Raw genomic sequence first — 20,931 nt, forward strand, 5'->3', positions numbered from 1 at the left:
AGATAGAACTAAAGGGCTCTAGAACTTTAACAATTGAGGGACACGAACTCCAAATTGGCTGGCACTCCTTTATGTGGGATGAAAAATACAAAACACATTCATATTTTAAAAGACACACAATAAGAAACTCATTACTACAAATTTGGCTTAAAATTAAAAAATTAAAATTAAAATTGCACAATTTAGTATCACATCTATATTAGTATTGGGTTGAAGAATCCTGCAGTTTTTTCTATCCATCTTTTTTGGTTTAATGAAGGAGAACTTGCTTTCAAAATATTTTTGCAAAAAGTATTTTATTGATTCTCAGGAGTTGGGGAAAGGAGAGACTAGGGATTCTTGGACTTCCTCTGGGGGTGTCTCTGCTGGGATTTCTGTGACTGGTCCCATGGAAAGATATCAGGAGGGAATGCCTGTTTGGGAGCAAGGATGGAGGAGGTTGGAGAAAGTTTGATCAGCTGGAGACTGGCAAGCAGGGGTGAAATCTAGCAGGTTCTGACAGGTTCTGGAAAACAGGTAGCAGAAATTTTGAGCAGTTCGAAGAACCAGTAGCGGAAATTTTGAGTAGTTCGGAGAACCGGCAAATACTACCTCTGGCTGGCTCCAGAGTGGGGTGGGAATAGAGATATTGCAATATCCTTCCTGCAGGAGTGGGGAGGGAATGGGAATTTTGCAATATCCTTCCTCTGGAGTGGAGTGGGAATGGAGATTTTGCAGTATCCTTTCCCTGCCACGCCCACCAAGCCACACCATGCCCACCAAGCCATGCCCACAGAACCGGTAGTAAAAAAATTTGGATTTCACCACTGCTAGAAAGTAATAGAAACAAATGAAATTTGACCCAGGGACAATTGTAATAGACTCAGAAATACAGAGTTCCTTGATATTAATCAGTTGTGGGTGCTGCAACAACTGGAGGGTTTTAAGAAGAGATTGGACAGCATTTGTGTGGAATGGTATAAGGTTTCCTGCCTGAGCAGGGGGTTGGACTAGATGACCTCCAACGTTCCTTCCAACTGTTCTTCTGTCAAATACACCGAAAACAACACGTCTCGCTGCCAATTTCAACAAGAAAGCTAAAAAAAAAGAATAAACCCTACCGAGAGAAATAAATCCAACATTTTTTAAAGCACCCTGACAATAAAATAAGAGAAACGGAAGTCTTGTTTGCAGATAAAGAAAACCGCTTAAAATTGGATGGCGATTTTGGCATCTGCGTTAATAACGCACATGGACATGTCTGTGCATAAATCCTTGGCCGAAAATGCAACACGTCTTCTGAAGAACTTACTAGTCAGCAGCCACTGAAGAACTCTTGGTGACGTCTTTGGTTCTCATTTGGCCTTTTATTTATTGGATGGAGGTCTTGTGTTTCCTTCAGGAGCTCAAAGCAATATGTGTGACACCCCCTCTCCCCCCACCTCACACCTACAACCTTGAGGTGTCATTGGGTTGTGAGAGAGTGCTACCCAGTGGTGAAATGTAAAATTTGTTACTACTGGTTCTGTGGGTGTGGCTTGGTGGGGGGGTAATATGACTGAATGGGCGTGGCCAACTTTTTTTTTAAACTTTTAAAACCATTTTTTCTACAAACTCTTCGGCTGAAAAAAATGCTTTTAAAAGCCTCTGACGATCCCAGCTGACTTGCCTGATCAGCAGAGGCTTTTCTTTTTTTTTAAAGCCTCTGACGATCCCGCCTGACTTGCCTGATCGGCAGAGGCTAAGTTTTTACTTTTAAAAGGATTTTTTTGGCCGAAGAGGTTGAAGAAAAAATGCTTTTAAAAATAAAATAGAAAGCCTCTGATGATCGTGTGACAGCTGGGCATGAAGGTGGGGAGGGATTTTTGCTACCGGTTCTCCAAACCACCCACCGCCATTGCTACCGGATAGGGAGAACTGGTCCGAACTGGGAGCATTTCACCCCTGGTGCTACCCAATGCACTTGAGGCAGGATCTTCTTCAATTTGGATTACTGGAATACAAATTATGGATCTATTTGACCCCTTTAGACACTCGCTGCATCTCAGATCAAATATGTAAATCACCACTTTCAGAATTCCTAGACAACAGGACCATTGAAGTCCCAAATGAAAACATTTTCTATTTGTGAGTGTGATCCAGGGTGGATGGGTTCTACTTACCTTTACTACCGGTCTGCAATGGGATCGCGCACGCGTGCTTGCTTCGCTTATGCGTGCGCCTTGCTTCTGTGCATGTGCAGATCGCCGATGATGACATCTGGGGCAGTGGGCGGGGCTTATTGTCAGTTTTACTACCGGTTTTTGCAAACTGGTCTGAACTGGGGGCAACCCACCACTGGTGTGATCCTCCATGAGGGAGAGAGGTGTTTCCTAAATGTGATAGTAAGTAAGTAAGTAAGTAAGTAAGTAAGTAAGTAAGTAAGTAAGTAAGTAAATAAGTAAGTGCAAACTACAGTAGTAACCAAAATTGTGGAAACCTTTTGGCAAAAGTGTATTTTCTAAAACTAGCTGATACACCTTTTTTTTGGAGTAGTACCATAAAATTATATATCAATTTGGAAAGATAATTTAATCAAGAATGTAATGCAATAACTTTTATGAAGGATTTGCTATTAGAATAGCAGTTATAGTATAAAGAAGAAAAGTGAAACACGTAGAAAAAACGAGATATACAAAAATTATCACCATGTCAGTTAATAGTTGGGTAACCTTTAGCATGAATTGCTGCCTTACAATGTCTTCCCATGGAGTGAACCAAGTCTTTTAGTTCTGCAGCTGTTATAACGTGAAACCAAGATTGAATGATAGCTTCTATTAACTAGGTTTTATTGCTGGGTAGCTTCTGACTAGCAAGTTTCTTTAGTCGGCTCCATAGATTTTCAATTGGGTTAAGGCCTGGGGTTTCCGCTATTCCAGCAGTGGAATAGGACTATCTTGAAACTCCCCCTTTCCCAAAAGGTTTCCACAATTTTGGCCACTACTATATTTTAGGAATATTCTTCAGCATCTCAGTAGAATGCAGATGGACAGGGTCCCCCTCCTACCACCATATAGGAGCTTTTTCCAAAAGGCAACTGGACTTTCTTGGTTTTTGCCTTTGAAAACATTTTGCTCCTTATTTAGAACTGAAGAAATTTCTTGGACGAGAAGCAAAATGTTTTCAAGGGAAAAAAAAACTAAGCAAGTCCAGTTGCCTTTTGGAAAAAGCACCTCTGGGACACCCATGACCTGGATGACTGAGAATTTCCATAGGCATTTTCAGTTTTTACAAAACTCTTGGGAGATATCGAGGCTCAGTCATTTAATCCGTGTAACGCTTTTAGAATTTCTTAATCCCACTCCTTCGCTTGGTTTCTCCTGCTCTTTTCTGGGCAGGCACAGAGAAAGATCTGCCTCAATGGCTTATACAGGCCATAAAGCCTCTGCAATTTCTCTCTTTTTTTTTATTAATCTCTCCTTAATTCCCTTCTTTAAGGGAGTTAATTCCCATATTCCTCACCTCTTTCCTGCTTCTGAAGTAATAACCTTTGTAATTACTGCCATTAAGCTTCTTAAAATCCTTTTCTGCTTAAATTCCTTGTGTCAATGAATGTTCCTTTTTAAAAAAATCCATTTTCTGAAGGAAAACCATTTTTTGTAAGAATTTCCTTGACAGTTTTCGTGACTCATCCTGTTGACCTTAATGTAATGGTGGTTTTTTTTCTTTTGGTCTGTTTTGGACTAAGCATTATTGCTGAGCTTGTATTATTGTGGTTTTGAATAATTCTTCTCGGAAAAAATTGTTTTCTTTCCCTTTAACTTCATTCCTATCAGCCTCCTAAATTTGAAAAACAGTATTCATTCTCTTAAAGGCAAACCTGACCAAAAGTTCCTCTAAGGTGGTCATTTTCTACAGATAGTTCCGTGAAATATTTGAATTTTTATTCATTTTTTTAAAAAGCCTATTTTGCCACTGATTTTGCCACTGCTCAAAGATTTATGGGGCTCCTTCCAATACATGGAAGAATTTGAGTTAATGAACAATATTGAACTTCAGTGCTTGTTTTACCTCATAAAGCATTCAACTCAGTGTATTGGGCTACTGAGATAAAATAATTATCTGCCCCCAGAGATAAGGAGAATCCAAGACCTCGGTGCCTTCTGCCGTGCCCTTAAAACCTTCTTTTTCAAGCAAGCCGGGCTGGCCTAACACTTTTTAAAATGTTTTTAATTGTCTGTTATTGTTTTTAATCATGGGGCCAAATTTATATATATCTTTTTAATTGTATTTTAATGTTTGTAGTTTATGTTTTTACTTGGCTGTTCACCGCCCTGAGTCCTCAGGGAGGGCGGTATACAAATTTAAAAATAAATAAATAAATAAATCTCCACTAAAGCAGACTTCTCTAAACTTGGCACTTTTAAGATTTGTGGACTTTAACTCCCAGAATCCCTCAGCCAGTGTGGATGAGAAATGCATGAGAAAGGGCTTTTTTTAGCCTGTGCGCAGCTCACCCCTTGAAGCAACTCAAGGAGATGGCCGTGGCAATCATCCTGTGAGGGGACCCAGGTTCGGCCACCCACCAGCACCTTGGTTGAAGCATGGCCTTGCGGGTGAGCGAGTGAAGCGCAGATGGGAGCTATTGGCGTTTGATGTTTATTTATTATTTATTTGTCAGATTTATATGCCACCCTTCTCCCGTAGGACTCGGGGCGGCTCACAACAGTAAAACAACCCGACAATAGATAAGGATTAAATAATATTAAAAACCAATTTAAAATCCCCAAATCCCCAAGTTAAAATCCACGGCAGATCAGGGAAGTTGCTGAAAGAGCCATGTCTTTAGGTCGGCGCAGAAGATGCGGATGTTCCACAGGAGTCCATGTTTCTTCGTATTGGGTAAATTAATTGCTCACCCCAGCTCTATATGCTACTGAGTGTTCTGACCTAGGCCTCCCAAGATCATGAAGCAGATTCCTCGTCCCGATAAAACCTCTTTTATTTAAATTAAAGGGAATTCCTCTCCAGCAAAGCCCCGGCAAACAATCCTTCCTGAAATTTCATGACTACAGACCTTTATCAGGCTTAGAGAGTTGCCAGGCCGATATCTTTCAAACGCCACTCTGTAGCAGCAATTACTCGGCAAGGAGTCAGGAACAGATCTTCACCCTAATGAATTGAACCAATTGTCTCCTGCAAACTCCCCTCCCCTTCGCTCCTCTTTATTCCCTCTGGGAGGGGCCATTCCCTGTCTATCTGTGGCTTTACTCCCGAGTAAGCCCTTGTTCCTTAGCTGTTCCCTTCTCCTGGCAGCTCTGCGCATGCGCACATCGGGAACAGGATCCAGCTGTTCTTCTGCCCCATTGATGTCCGACTCTGAAGGCAGCTGATAACTATCAGATGGCCCTGGCCCCCTCTGCCTCTGACGCAGAGCCCTCATCAGAGCCTTCCCCAGACTCCAGGACTGACCCATGTTCCTCCCCAACCTTCTCACTGTCCGAATCTGCCAGCAGCTCTGTTGGCCACTGGCAGGCCACCACACTGAGCAATTACATTCTTTGATTTTGATTCCACTGTACCCTCATCAGTTGTCACTTCCAGCCTCATTGGGAGAGTCTTTTAATTCAGCTGGAACCATTTCCCACAACGTCCCAAAGTTGCTTTTTCAAAAGGCAATTGGACTTTATTTTTCCTTGAAGACATTGTGCTTCTCATGCAAGAAGCTTCCTCAGAACTGAAGAAGCTTCTTGGATGAGAAGCGAAATGTTTTCAGGAAAAAAACAAAGCCCAGTTGCCTTTCGAAAAAGCAACTTTGGGACAACTATGACCGGGATGACTGAGAATCTCCATAGACATAGCCCATCATCTTTCCCCCCCTCTACTTTGCCTGTAACGTTAGCCTTCTACTATCAAATATTCTCTAGAATTTATATTTTCTTTCATCTAGATAGAATGAAGCTATTCTTGTAGTTCCACTACACGTTCCACTACAGCAAAAAGTCTTTATGTTTATCTTCTAGTTTTCTGTTTTGTCTCTTTTTTTTATTTTATTTGCCTTTAGATTCTCTGATTTCCTATCCCTCAATTATCTAAATATCCCGTGTTGTAACATCTTACTAAATGTGGTGATCTAGATACTATTTCAAAAGAAAACTTCGTTGACCAACCACCCGCCATTGAAAAGTGCAACATCAAGAAAACATTCAAGTTAATGGAAACAAGTCTTTATTAAGTAACTTTTTAATATCAGAAAAATAAAACTCTTATAATTCTCTTTACAGCAAATATATAATATCAGTGCTTTGGCCATCATAAGTTAAAGGCCCTTTATCATAAAATATATGCTTTTTTTAAACTTTACTCAAATTGAATTTATAATCCCTATGACCTTTCTACATATACATAACAAAAAGAGTGTAGTAAAATTAGCAAATACTAAACCATATTGAGAGCTTTGTCATTCTGAAGTCTGTGGTTTATAGAAAGAGTACACGCATCTAATGTTGTATCCTTGGCTTATTAGCTGCAGTGTACAATGCAACAATATACAAAATACATGCTTGGTAAATGGGATTGTTCATATCTACAAGACTCGGCTAAAGATTAAGATTTCAATACTGACATTTAACTATTCTACAAGCTATTAGCGTTAAAGTTATGCATCTCATAATGTAATAATAATATTATATGCCATCAAGGCAACTTTTATACTGAAAAAAAATCATAAAATAAAAACCGTTATCTGTAAACTTTTTTTTTTATACGAAATGTAACTCTTTCAAGTGGAAAATAAAAAATAAAGATTTCTGTATATTCACTAGTTCAATACACGTAGAATTTGCTATTCTGAGAAAAAATTATTTCACCTTGGGAAAATATTGCTCAAAAAAAGAGAGGGAGTAAGAGGAAGGACAGAAAGAGAAGTTTTTTTTTTTAAAAAGGAGAAAGAGGAAGAGGGAGGAGGAGGAAGAAGAAAAAAAATGAAACCCATCAGAACGTCTGAGTGTTCTTTTAAAAACGCCAGCACAGATTTGGGAAAATTCTGAGGATGAAGTGCTGGAAGGAGAAACATCCACAGGCTGAAATGTACATTAAAGAAATCAATAGAGGTCATTTTTTTTTTCCCTTGATAAGAGGGGAAGTGTAGTTTTGAAATGAAATAAACCGTTTTGCTGGGTCTCAATCACTGCTATTTACCATTGAATGATACAAAAACATGGATGTTACTCCTTTCTCCTCCTCTCCCCGTATGATTAAAAACCAAAAAAGACAAGTTTCACATAATGTGCAAGTTGTGGCTGTAACATAAAAATGATTCACATTTTCTTATACTCTTGATATTCGCTAAAATAGTTAATTTAAGAACACCTTGATCACATGAGCCAATGGAATGTCAGCATCCTCATCCTAGACACGAGGGACGCAAACCCCTCTCGCCTTCCCCGTCCTCCCACCACGGGGGGGGGGGGGTGTCCGCAAGAAGCAGGACCGGGTGGAGAAGGGGATCCTTACGGACACATCCTAAAGTGACAATTCACAGCATGAATTGCATCTTGTGTGATGAACACCGAGGGAACAGAGGGAGGCCTTCCTTTCAATGGAAGGTAGTAGCAATTCACGTGTAAAGAGCATTATTATCTAAGATGCTCTCCGCAAATAAATAACCAAACTGCTACAAATGGGGTTCCCCCCCCATGTCAGGGGCTGGAGCTCCCGTGTCCCTTGGCAATGATTTGAAACAAAGAAGGCTTTTCCAGGCTTCAGCAATGGAAGACCTACACGTTCCTGATTCGCTTAAAGATGCCTCAAATTGCATACTGGATGAGAAGAGGCTCATCCCTTGTTTGCCCCTTCGGTCGGCCCTCCACGAACCATGATCCGGTTAATAAAAACTTCTCGCTAGGCGATTACTCGCTCGGATGGCAGGAAACCAATCAACGGGCGGTAAAATTATTTGCAACGTTAGGTTAAATGAAGCCTGTTATTGTTGTGTAAAGAGGGGGGGAAAAAGCATCCCCAAACCTGCTCTGAAAAAACTGGCAGTGTAAAGAAGGCAGCACTGGAAGTTATTTTGAAACATTCATGATCCTTTGCACTGTTTCTCCCCCCAATAAGAGTTTCTACGCTCAGGGGCTACGCGAGACTTCGCTTTCACTGCCGTTATTAGAAATACTTTGTCAAGATCTGGACAGACTGCGAATGCTCACTGTACACTCCCACTCCGAAAAACAGATCTAAGGCCCTAAGACCTCCCAACAACACCACAGCTTCCTTCCAGGACTTCGCTAGAGGTACCACAGCTGCAACCAAAATGGAGAAAGACTGGCTTAGGCCTATAAGGTTAACTGAACAAGCCTTTTTTTTTGTTTTGTTTTGTTTTTTTTGAAAAGAGTACATGCTTTTCAAACAACTGTTAGCCTAATCTCAAGAAAGCCCAGTAACAGTCTGAGTTCATTATAAGTTTACTTAGGGGGTACCATTACATCCAAGCCATTAAGAGTTTAAAAAGTCCATATATAATATCTCTATATATTTAAGAGTGAATTTGAATCGCCTGAGTAACAGCTGTCTGGCAAACTGGACACGATGGTGCTTCTTTTTCACAGATCTTGTTGGCACACTCCATGCAGAAAAGGTTGTGGCCACATGGAACCAGGGCAGCGATTACTTCGTTCTCAAAACAGATCACGCAGTCGTGCTTCCGTCTTAACTCCGGAGGGGAACTAGATGTGGAGCCACCGTTGGAAGAAGAGTAGCTGTTGGTACCGTTGGAAAAGGCAGGGATATAGATGGGAAGGCCAACCTGGTTGACGGTGCTGGGAGGGTCGCTTCTCACTCTGCGGGCGAGGGGATGTTCCAAGGTCTCGGGAAACGTCGGTGACAAGCGAGGGGTGGATGGCTGGCTCCCTTTCCGCGGAGATTTCACATTACTAGCAGGTTCGCTACCAAAACTGGAGAGTGGGTTGACGGGTTCGAAAGGTGTCCAGATGGTCTGAGAAGGGGTTGGCAAGGAATCGTAGGCGGGAGAGTCGACGGCCAGATCCTCTGCCCCCACGGAAGGTAAGGTCTCTCCAAACCAAAAATTGCCAGTACTGAATGGACTGGTTGGGCTGAAGTCAGCCAACCTATTGCTTCCAAAGTAGGAGTCGGTGGAACCGCTTCCTAGGGAACTGGAGCTATCGTTTCTGTAATTGGAAATCATCCGGGTGCGACTGGGAGGTGGGACTGGGTGGGAAGTAAGCCAGGCAGATCCAAGGTTTCCTCCTTCAAAACTGACATCTGTACCATTGTAATGGAAATCGTTTTCTTCGTTGAGCTCAATGTAGTTTCCAGTGCGCATGGCGATGTGCATCTCTATCTCTTCCCGGGCCCGGTCTACGTTTTCAGGCATACCGGTTACCTCAAAAACTGGCTCTTTGTCTCTACTGGGAGTAACTATGTAGGTATGGGTTTGCTGCTGAATTCTTTTGATCGTAGCGCCTTTGGGACCAACCACCAGCCCGACGACACGGTAAGGCACCCTGACCTGGACTGTAGTCTGGCCTGGCAGGTTGGGGTTACAAGGCAGCCCTCCCAGAGCAGGGCCATTCTTGTTGCGCGAAGCTCTTATCATGGAGAAGTGCTCAGCAGCAGAAAGAATTTCCCTTTTGGCCATGGCGACGTCTTCTTTGCGGCCGGTGACCACGAAAACGGGCTCTTCTCCACGCACAGGGGTCTTGATGTAGGTATTGGTTTTGGCTCTCAGGGCCTTTATTTTGCAACCTGCAGCAAGTAGACAGAAACAAACAAAATAAACATTTTAAGAGATTTAATTTCATTTTTAGCCATTAAAAAAAACCCACTCATCTTCTAACTTACAGGTAGTCCTCAATTTATGACTAGTTGTTTAGCAATCTTTCAAAGTTACAACAGACCCCCCACCTCATAAAAGGAAGTTATGACCACTTCTGAAGTTCCAATGGCCGCTGCTCCCTGTCGTCACATGACTGCATTACGGGTGCTTGACAAACAGCCCACATTTATGGCTGTTTGCAGCATCTTGTATCACATGATCACAATTTATGATGTTTTTGCTGAAAACCGGTATTTACTTCCAGTTTTTGGCAAAAACTCTCTACATTGAGCAATGAGATTATTTAATGGCTGCACATTTGCTTAATGACCACTGGAAAAAAAAGATTGTAAAACAACTTACAACCATACTGGGCAGGCTCTATTATGGTCATAAGCTAAAGGCTGCCTGTATTTTTACGGTCTCTATGATCCACAATATGTTCAAGCTAAATCCAACGGAAGTCCTTTCTTTGTCAAGGCAAGTAACTTCACAGAGATCAGTATCTCCATTCTCTGCAAAAGTTGATGCTTCTGGGAATAAATGCCACATCAGGTTTGCAAATTAATAAGTTGAAGGTATCTTTAGCAGGTTCCTGGCTCACCTAAACAAATTACTCAATTGTGGTTTGTACAAATAAAACAGAGATCCAGCTTTTGAAAAAAACCTGTCAGATGGGCTACTTAAAGATAATTCTTTACAAGCGAATGATTATACAGAAGCCATTTTACTGTTATTTCCTGAATTTCTTCTATCTTTATAATGTCCTTCTCGCCACGAAGCATTACTTTTAATCACTGCATATTAATACTAATTTGACTGTGTTAAAATTAATGACTAAATTAATTAAACAAGTAATGACTACATTAAGAAAAGCCAGGAACCCTTTCTGAAGGAAGTCAATCAAGGAAAGCTCCCAACAACAAAAAGATTAGGGCTGAATGTAGAATGTAAGGATGAATAAAACATGAAAACTGATGTGTTAGCTGGAAGAAAAGAGCCTTGGTAGTACAGTGGTCTAAGGCACCCTGTTATTAAGCTGGTTATTAAGACCAGCTGCCTGCAATTACTGCAGGTTCGAATCTCGCCAAGGCTCAAGGTTGATTCAGTCTTCCATCCTTTCTAAGGTAGGTAAATTGAGGACCCAGTTGTTGGGGCAATAAGCTGACTTTGTATAAATATATATACAAAAGGATGAAGGCTATTGCTGAGCACATTGTAAGCCGCCCTGAGTCTCCGGAGAAGGGCGGCATATAAATCAAATTAAAAAAAAAAAGAAAAAGAAGAACAGGCAAATGCGTGGTCAACATTTGAAGGATATAGAAGGAAAAACAGATGAAAAAACTCTATATAGAGATCAGGTGGACCACACATGAAGACACCTGACTGACGGTTACAGAAACAAAAACATATATTTGGTTAAGAAGTGTTAGAGAACAAAACTGAAGGTTTTATATTAGTGGCTTAAGAACATGCTTTGCTGATTGACTGCATTAAGGTAAAGGAAGCTGAAAAACTGATTTCCAATGGCATCTGAACAGACATGGGCTGAAGTAGCCGAATCTACCCAGAGATGTTTCTCTGAGGCCGACTGAGTCGAAACTGGGCCTGAGAAGAAGGAGCAAGGGGCGTGCTCGAAAAACTATGATTCAGTCTCTAGGCAGATCCGACTGTAGCAACCCATGTCTGGCCGATGCCACAACCACACTGGAGAAAAGGATGAAACAAACGTCCATTGGATCAGTGGCTACAACACAAAATTTCACATACTGACTCTCAGGAACATCATGAACAATTTGCTAAAATTATTCACTGGAAACTTTTGCAGAGATTCGGATTGGAATGTTGCAAGAACCATGGGACCATCAAGTTGAGAAGTTTTGGGAAAATGAGTGGGTTGAGATCTTATGGGATTTTTAAGATCCAGTCAGACAGACAGCCATCTTATTCATCATGTGCCTGATATAATGGTTATTGTAAAAAAGAAAGTCACTGATGCTCTTCAACTAGGTGGTGCAAGATTGAGGAAAAACAATTGGAAAATATAAAATATCGGGACTTAAAGTTCCAAGTTGAATGCTTATAGAAAAAGAAATCTGTTGTTATACCAATCGTGATTGGAACTCTTGGAGTAATAACTAAAGAACTTCCTTCATATCCGGACATATTGAATTTATCAGACCTGAACACTCTAACTTTACAAAATCTGACCCTGCTTGGAATTGACTATAATCTTAGATGTTACCTTAGTAATTCTTGGGTCCTTGGTTAGGACTAAGTTTCCACCAGTCGTAGAGTAATAATTTAATAATTATTTTAATAATAATTTATTAAGCTTTTATGCTACCCAGTTTAGCAACTATGGATGGCTGACAGCAATTGAAGAAATCGCAATGAAATATAAAAATAAAGAAACCTCAATATTTCTACAGGTTTAATCTTGCAGTATGTAGAAAGCTATGTAAGGCTACATTGTTATGTATGTGAAGTTCAAAAGAAGCGTTTTTGGATAATCCGCCTTTTAACCAATTTCTTCAAATCAAGTTAATTTGTCAATTGCACATTTTTGCAAAGTAATTATTAAAACACAGAATACTGACCAATTGAACAAATACAGATTACAGGAGATTAATGAATAAAAATAAAATAAAAGCAAAAACAAAATAATTGTTTAAATGTTGAAATAACTACCGGTATATCATAGCTCCGTCATGGCGAAGCTATGGCATGCGTGCTACAGGTGGCACGTGGAGCCATTTCTGCAGGCATGCGAGCCGTTGCCCTAGGTCAGCTCCACCGTGCATGTGCGCGTGCCTCCCACTGGCCAGCTGATTTTTGAGTCTCTGCCGTGCATGCGGGAGACGCACGCACATGCCAATGCCACCCCTCCCCTCCCCTCCCTGGAGTCTCTACGTGGCCCGTTTTGGATGCCAGGTATGTACAGGGCTCGCGCAGAGGCTCTGGGAGGGCAAAAAATGGGCCTCCCGGAAGTCCAGAAAGAGGCCATTTCCAGTCTCTGGAGGGTCAGGGGAGCCCTTTTCACCCTCCTGGAGGCTCCAAGAAAGCCTCTGGAGCCTGTGGAGGGCGAAAAACCGGCCTCCTGGAAGTACCAGAAGTCTCTGGAGGGCCAGGGGAGCCAGTTTTCGCCGTCCTGGAGGCTCCAGGAAAGCCTCCGGAGCCTGGGGAGGGCAAAAAACAGGCCTACCAGAAGTTCGGAAATGGCCCATTTTCGGCCTCTGGAGGCTTCAGGGAGGCCTGCTAGGCCCAAAATGGGGCGTGGGGGGGGTTGTGTGTGCCTGCTCAGGGGGGGATGGGGAAGTGCGGGGGGTGGTCACATGCACCTGCGCAGGGGGTGGGGCAGCGTGTGAGTTTATGCACGCATGCCCAGGGGGCAGAGCATGCAGTGGGGGCATTGTATTATGGGTGTGGGCATGCGCGCGCTATCATGCACGCCCTTTTGGCACCCGAGGGAAAAAAGGTTAGCCATCACTGTCATAACTGAAGAGAACAGAAAAGAAGCTACTGATAAAACTTGTACACCTGAGTTTTGGGAAGGTAGTTATTAGGAAAATGAACTTTAACTTGCTCCTTAGAGCTATTAAGTATTGGGACAGTTTCCAACACAGATTCTGCATTCTCTTTCAGTCAAGACTTTCTTAAAATAAAGATTTAAGTCTTATGTAGGATGTGTTCTTCCAAACAAACCCATAACCAGAAGTTTGATTCTCACTGGTTCAAGGTCGACTCAGCGTTCTGTTCTTCCGAGGTTGGTAAAATGAGGACCCAGATTGTTTGAGGCAATAGGCTGACTTTGTAAACCGCTTAGAGTGGGCTGTAAAGCACTGTGAAGCGGTATGTAAGTCTTAAGTGCTATGTGAAACCAGGAACTTTCTAGTATGGATAGATTTTTGTTGTGGCTCCGACCCCCGAGGCCAACTTATCGGAGGGAGAAGGCTCCGAACATGAAGGAGAGGAGTTGGCCAGGCCTCCCTCTCCAGGACCCTCCTCTCTGGCAATGCCTCAGGTGTCTCCCATAGGAAAAGAGATTGGCCAGGAGCCAGATATCTCTCCTCACAGTCGGACAGTGAAGGAGATAAGTCTTGGCTGGATCCACGCCAGCGTCGGAGAGACAAGCGCATGCAACAGAAAAGGAGGTGTGCCAGAGATTAAGCTGAGTCACTGGACCACACCCCACAGGGGATATAAGGGGGTGAGGTGGCCATTTAGACTCTGTGACGGACAAAACTAACTACTATCGAGTCACATTGCATCTTTGGAAACAACATTATCTGCCTTGGATTTAATTACGGACTGGACTTGACAATTCTTGAACTGTGTGTATCTTGTTTATGAGTAAAGTTCTTGGCAAGCAGCTACTGGGTTGCTGCCAATCCTCTTATTGAAAGAATTGGTTGTCTGCCAGTTTATTTAACCCTCGGCTGTCTGTTTGTGTGTGTGTGTGAGATGGGGACAAAACAATTTTTTGGTAGGAGGCATGATTCATCTTGGTCCTAACTGTGTCTCCCGCTTTTGTATTCAATTCTGTATGAACAAGGCGGTGCTTCCAGGGTTTGGCGTGAATGCGTATGTGACCAAAGGCGACCAAATTTATAGGTTGGCTTTCTGATATAGGGCTATATAGGAATGACACCTTCAGTGTGAGTATTGTATAGAGAAGGCACGTGTTTGAATGGGTCTCAAACCAGAGATAGCATAGCAACAGCAATAGCGCTTAAGACTTGTCTACCGCTTCATAGTGCTTTACAGGGCTTCCTAGGTGATTTACATTGTCAGCATTTTGCCTCCAACAATCTGGATCCTCATTTTACTGACTTCGGAAGAATGAGTCAACCTTGAACCGGTCAGGATCGAATTCCTGGTTATGGGCAAAGTCAGACTGCAATACTGCATTCTAACCACTGCACCACCAGGACTCCTATGAGAGGAGAGATTCCAAGCCAGAAAGGTCTTTAACAGATGTTAATTAGATAAAAGAGTTAATGATCAGACCAAAAAAGCTCAATAGAGTGTAGATACCAACCAAAAACTGCCTGAGAATGGAATGGGTGGGAACAAGACCAAGGTCTTGAGACATGGGAGGAAAAAAAAAAAAATTAAACACAGCCTTTGATGGATAGGAGCTGAGACCAAAAACAAAACAAAACAAAACCCACCTTCAAACAAGCTAAGGTTTAATTCTATTTACAGGACTAAGAATGCTGGGTAGGAGGCCATGTGCAGCCTTGTATAATTGCCAAGAGTTCCTTTGAAAATGCTCCACGGGGAATGCTCCACAGGGAAGAAGCAGGTGCAAGAGGCAGGTCTGAGCTCCGTCTCCTGCCCCATGAGGACAAATCCTTCCCAGTGAGAAGTGTGAGCTAAGAAAGGGGAAGAATGAGGGAAGGTGAAAAGGTGTTCAGCTTGGCCTTCAAGGGATTCATGGAAACAATGGAAACAATGTGCAAATGTGCACCTGATGACATTTTCTCTGAATAGCAGAAATGGCTGGGGGGCGGGGGGGGGGGGGGGGAAGGAACCTAGAGGCTGTGCTGTCCTTGCAAGGAGAAATATGTCTCCCAGAGTATCTTCATCTCAATCTAACTGCTATGGAAGTGATGCCTGGATTACAAGAATATTGACGTTATGCCCAGTGGTGGGTTTCACATTTTTTTTACTACCGGTTCTGTGGATGTGGCTTGGTGGACATGGCAGGGGAAGGATACTGTAAAATCTCCATTCCCACCCCACTCCAGGGGAAGGTTACCGCAAAATCCCCATTTTCTCCCGATCAGCTGGGACTCGGGAGGCACAGAATAGATGGGGGCGGGGCCAGCCAAAGGTGGTATTTACCTGTTTTCCGAACTACTCAAAATTTCCGCTATCGGTTCTCCAGAACTGGCCAGAACCTGCTGATTATGCCACCTCTGATTATGCCTTGAAACGATGCATCAGACCCAACTACCCACCTCCAGAACTGCAAGGACGAAGGAAAGAAGTGGACTTGGTTCCACCTTGTTTATAAACAAAGCAAAATTGTACATAACCTCATGAATCAGTGCCCCATAGAAGGCTTAAAAGTCTGCATTGCTTTGTTTACAACATTAACTCAAGACCATTTACATGCAGCCAATAGGTGCAATGCACTTAATGAGTTTAGACTGAGCAATCTGTCCAATGAGTTCCCAAACTTAGTCTTCAGGCATCTGTCATCACAGTGAGCCATGGCAGCAATGAGCTGGAGGAGCAGTCCTAAACCAGATTTTGGGGTGAATGTCCATAACGGAAGTCACTGAAAGACCAGAATGGACAGGCAAAGTCAGACCATGTAACTTTGAGAGAAACAAATGCTAGAAGCGGAATGGGACAACTTGCCACAGCCAACTCGCCGCGGGACAATTCAACAGATACAAAAGTTAAATTAATTTTGACGGAACTGTGACCAGTAATTAAAATAAAGTCAATCCAGAAATACAAGAGTTATAATAATTTTGATAAAAACGTGGTCACCAATTGTAAAAGTAACTGAATGGAACAACTGATAAAATGTTGAATTGAACCATGGTGAGTTGTCATAGACCTGGCGCCGAAGAACCACTACCATGGTGGCCAGATAAAAACTGCAAAATCTGGAACAACTTGGTGAAAGTGCAGCCTTAACAAAGGATACTGTCCATGAAAGCTGGTGGTTTGTCATTCGAAAGAAAAGATGTTGAACAAATTGAACACAGAAGGATTAGCTGACAGGATTACAATAAAGACCCATCTGACATGCTAAACTGAAGATGAGAAAAAGGTGCTTGATGAACTCTTAACAGAATTAAGCTACAAGGAACGAATAAAAGTGGATATTACAGAAACCAGAAAATACAGATATCAACATATCTGTATCATCAACGTGAATTCTGAGAAGCCTTGTAGAGCAATGAAGAAGTCAAGTAGTAGGATTCAATCAAGTAAACAAAAGGCTTGTTTAAGCTCTTGATGATAGTTCTGTGCAAGCATATCATCCATTTATGTGACACGTACAAGCTACAATGATGAATGTGCATTCCTTGACCCACTAAACTACAACTCCCAGCAGAACCAGCCAGCATGACTCATTAGGTTCCCTAATCCTTGTATATAGCCTCCTTTAAGGGATGCAACCACTGGAACAGGAGGAGGAGGGGAAAAAATGAGTTTGAAGGCTGAAACTGGGCACAAACTATCTTGCCAGCCTAGTCATCTCACCCCAGCCCCTGCACACTATTCTGTTCTGCCTGATTTCTTTCTCGGTGAGATTGGTTTTCAAATCTGGCGAATGCAGAGACTTTGATTCTTTCCATTTAAGTTTCTGTCACTCTGGTATAAAAAATTACCCCATTTTCCCAAAAATAAGACATCTCCTGATAATAAGCCCAATCGGACTTTTGAGCACATGCACTAAAATAAGCCCCCCTGAAAATAAGCCCTTGACAAAAATATTTAAACGCATGCACAGCCGGTCCCTGCCATTTCCTCTGGTTTCCTCCGTGTGCCCCAAAATAATAAGGCCAAGCACTTTTTTCAGGGTTCAAAAAAATATAAGACAGGGTCTTTTTTGGGGGAAACACGGAACAACAGGATAGAAACTTTGAAAAACTTTTGAGTGCTATTCAGGTCTGGACCTATGAATAACTTTAAGGAATATTTTTTTTTTCCTGAGGAGGATGATTAGAGCCTGTTACCCAACCATCAGCTATGCCCCATTTACAACATCTGTTCTGTCAATCATCCTTGGTCTCCAATCATTGCCACAAAAATGTCAAATACTTTGAAAGTTTCCAAACTTGAAAGTGGAGTCATCCAAAACAAATACATACAAAGTCACTTATTTCAAATGCTTTATTTTCTGAACTTGAACTCTATTAATCTAAACAGAAGGAAATACTGCCTATTACATATATGGAAAAGTTTAAAGCTATAAATATTCCACAGAATGGAGAAGAGAGAAGGGGTGCGCAATTAATTCCTTCAAAGTCACACTTAGGAACAATCTATTAATTGTAAGCAACTTCCTCTATGAAATTTTTCTACAGGAACAGTGCTCCTATAGTATATACATATACTATTCTGTTCCATTTTACTTTACTCTATATACTTTACATATGTGTGGGTATATATTCACAAAAATGATACATGTTTTGACTGCTCTACACTCAACAAGAAATATACACAATGGGCTCAAAAATGTTCTTACAAATAGCGAAAAAGTATTTTTTAAAAATAATTGTACATTAATTTTACAAAGTTTTTTTTCGGGGGGGATTGAATACAAGGGGTAACAAAGACAAAAGAAATAATCAAGTACTCTTGTGATTGTATTTTATGGCATGCTGTATTAGGATCTGTGGTTACAAACAATAAAATAACTGACTTTTGTGAAATATCCTGAAGCAATTAGTCCATAGAGGGTGAAGATAATGGTGCTTTTTTTTTTTTTTTTTGCTGTCCTCAGTAACCTCAATATCATACTGGCTGTATAGTGCTATGGTATCAATCTGTGCATTAGGCCAGGGGTCTCCAACCTTGGCAACTTTAAGCCTGGCGGACTTCAACTCCCAGAATTCCACAGCCAGCAAAGCTGGCTGTGGAATTCTGGGAGTTGAAGTCCGCCAGGCTTAAAGTTGCCAAGGTTGGAGACCCCTGCACTACACAATGCTTAAAAGACCAAGATAATCTAGATGTGGCTGTTCCTAAATTGTGACAACAGCTTGGACAGCAGTGAACAGGTTAAAAAAAACCCCAAACACCCGGCAGTATGTGGGCAGATGAGTTATTAAAACCTTCTTTCAAAGTACTAATAGGGAACAGATAAACATGCCCGACGAGTCAATCACATTTTTCTCTGCTTGCATAACAGCAGGAAAGATCAAATTGTTAGCATGCTAACTACATACAAGCATACTAATGTTTCCCTAAATTACAAGTCTCTCTTGTAAAATAAGAGAGAGAGAGAGAGAGATTAGAAGATGGCTTGGAAGCCAGAAGCCTGTTCTTACTAGTAGGTTCTGCTTGGGGTTTCCGTATTTCTCTTTCTTCGGGACAGTGGCAAGCAAAGTGTGATAGGCTCAACATTTTGGAAGTAATAATAGTTGCTGGCTAGGATTATTCATTGTAAGGAAGCTCTAAATTTACTCCCTGACTCTTTTCCTGATATTATCTTCCTGTGGTTGACTCCTACTACCGGAAGTAGTTCTGGAACGGCGCCAGAAATGTTGGTCCAGATTAAATCCTAATGTTATTTGAGCTAATAAAAGAGTGTAATACCGTAAAGACTAAGGGACATGTTCTACTACCTTGGAAGGATATTACATTTGTTAATCATAACACAAAACATTCCACCAACTTTGGCAATTTGGCAATTTAAAAGCCCTAGTTCAAGAATTGCTCACTCCATTTCTTTTTCTTTTTTTAAAAAAATGCCAGGAGCCATGCTCTCAAAAACAAGAGACCTGAGAGAAGAGGGAAAATTTACTCAATAATAGCTCCAAAAATACACAATACTATCAAAGACATTATTTATAAGCATTAGCAACTGCTTCTGAATTGGTCCATTTTTATTTTATTTTCTTGCTGGATGTAAAGCACTGTTTCCAAGCAGAACACTGGAATAGAATTTCTCACCCTAATCTGTACCAGCTACAGGCTGCTATATTTTATTTGAGGACTTCTGTGAAAATGAGAAGCACCATATGTGAAGCAGTACCTCATTCATTTCCTACCAAGCTCCAAAGATGAATCACTTTTACATTTTACTCAAGTCTTATATAAAGCATCTTATCCATTATGCTTCTTTGGGGGGGATTTACATGTCCTGAAATGGCCACAGTTAGACAAAGGTCGTCCAGAATAATACAATATGTGACGTAGCTATGTGATATTTCTTACGGTTGCATAAAGGTGCTTTAAAACAAATAGTATAGTTGACTTGAACTTGGCAACCCATATCTAGTTCTTGACTTACGACCAGTTGCTTAGCAACTGCTCAAAGTTACAACAGATTCCCCCCCTCCCCCCACTTAGGAATCTTGAAGAAAAATTGCATGGCTGGAACTACCTTTCCACCAGACTCCACATAAAGTTCCTCTGGCCTTAACATGCTTTAACATGAGTGGATGGAGGGGAATATTTGTAGCTCAGGGTTAAAATCAGAGGTCCTTGGTGCTCTCTGAGATTAGCGGAGTGTTACCTAGTTTTGGTAATGAAACGCCTGCAAAATGGGTGTCAAACTCTCTGCATCACGTTGCTGTCATGTGCTATTTCGTGACATTTTCCCCATTTGCTGAGCTGGGGGGGGGGGCGTAACCTGCACGTGATGCGTCTGGCCCGCCGGCCACTAGTTTGACACCCCTGGTCTGCAAGAAAGCAACCCAGTTCAGAGAGCACCAAGGATCTCTCACATATGAAGGGGTTATGGACCTTTATTTCCTCATGGTCAAGTTCAACTACCTTTAAAAAGTCACATAGCATACCAGGGGGTGTGGAGATTCAATGGCACAGCAGCTGAGTCAGACCACAATCATGACATCCCTTCTCTGTACATGGGCAAAGCCATGTTTAGCTTATTACTTCAAGTATGTAGGAAACAGATTCCAGAGCCGTGACCCGCAGGAAAAGAGGTGAAGGAAATGTAAGACAACGGGCACTAAGATGCTAAAGCAAACAAACATCGCTTTCATTCTGAAACATAAGGCATCATGTCTTCTCTTGCCAGTTGGCTTCTTCTAAGTTGATGCCTTCGGTAAATATGAACAATCCTAAAAGGAATTTTTTAAAAACCCATAGGCCTTTTGTACGATTTCCCAAAGTTTTTTTTTTTTTAAAATCAGATTGTAGTCTAAACACAGCAGTTTCTCCTAATGAAGACTTGACAGTTGTTTTCCCATATACAGTGATGCTCTCTACCAGATAACATCAACATGTTTCTCAGATTCCAGGCTACAATATATAAAGAAGGTGTCATGAAAGGGAATAACAAATGTTTAACATAAATAGGCTTATTACCAACTCACTCCTCCTTGCTAAGACAGCAAATCTTGAGGCTAACTAGCAAGGGAAGCCTTGTGTCCGGTTTAAGAGAAGTTATGTCTGATATCTGATGAAAGGCAAATTGGAGC

General features: G+C 41.7%; 1 protein-coding gene across 1 annotated transcript in view; it reads right to left on the reverse strand.

Annotated features, from left to right (window-relative positions):
• Positions 1-8,407: 8,407 nt before the first annotated feature.
• The window catches only part of MEX3C (mex-3 RNA binding family member C), a 44,656-nt gene continuing 32,132 nt past the window's right edge, over positions 8,408-20,931 (reverse strand). Inside the window, exon 2 of the mRNA XM_034401563.3 lies at positions 8,408-9,723. Within this exon, the coding sequence (XP_034257454.3) occupies positions 8,495-9,723 (1,229 nt within the window). The 3' untranslated portion in view covers positions 8,408-8,494. The remainder of the gene's footprint in view (positions 9,724-20,931) is intronic.

Source organism: Pantherophis guttatus, chromosome 2 (assembly GCF_059756535.1).
Source record: "Pantherophis guttatus breed Tessera chromosome 2, ASM5975653v1, whole genome shotgun sequence".
NCBI classification, from domain to species: Eukaryota; Metazoa; Chordata; class Lepidosauria; order Squamata; family Colubridae; genus Pantherophis; species Pantherophis guttatus.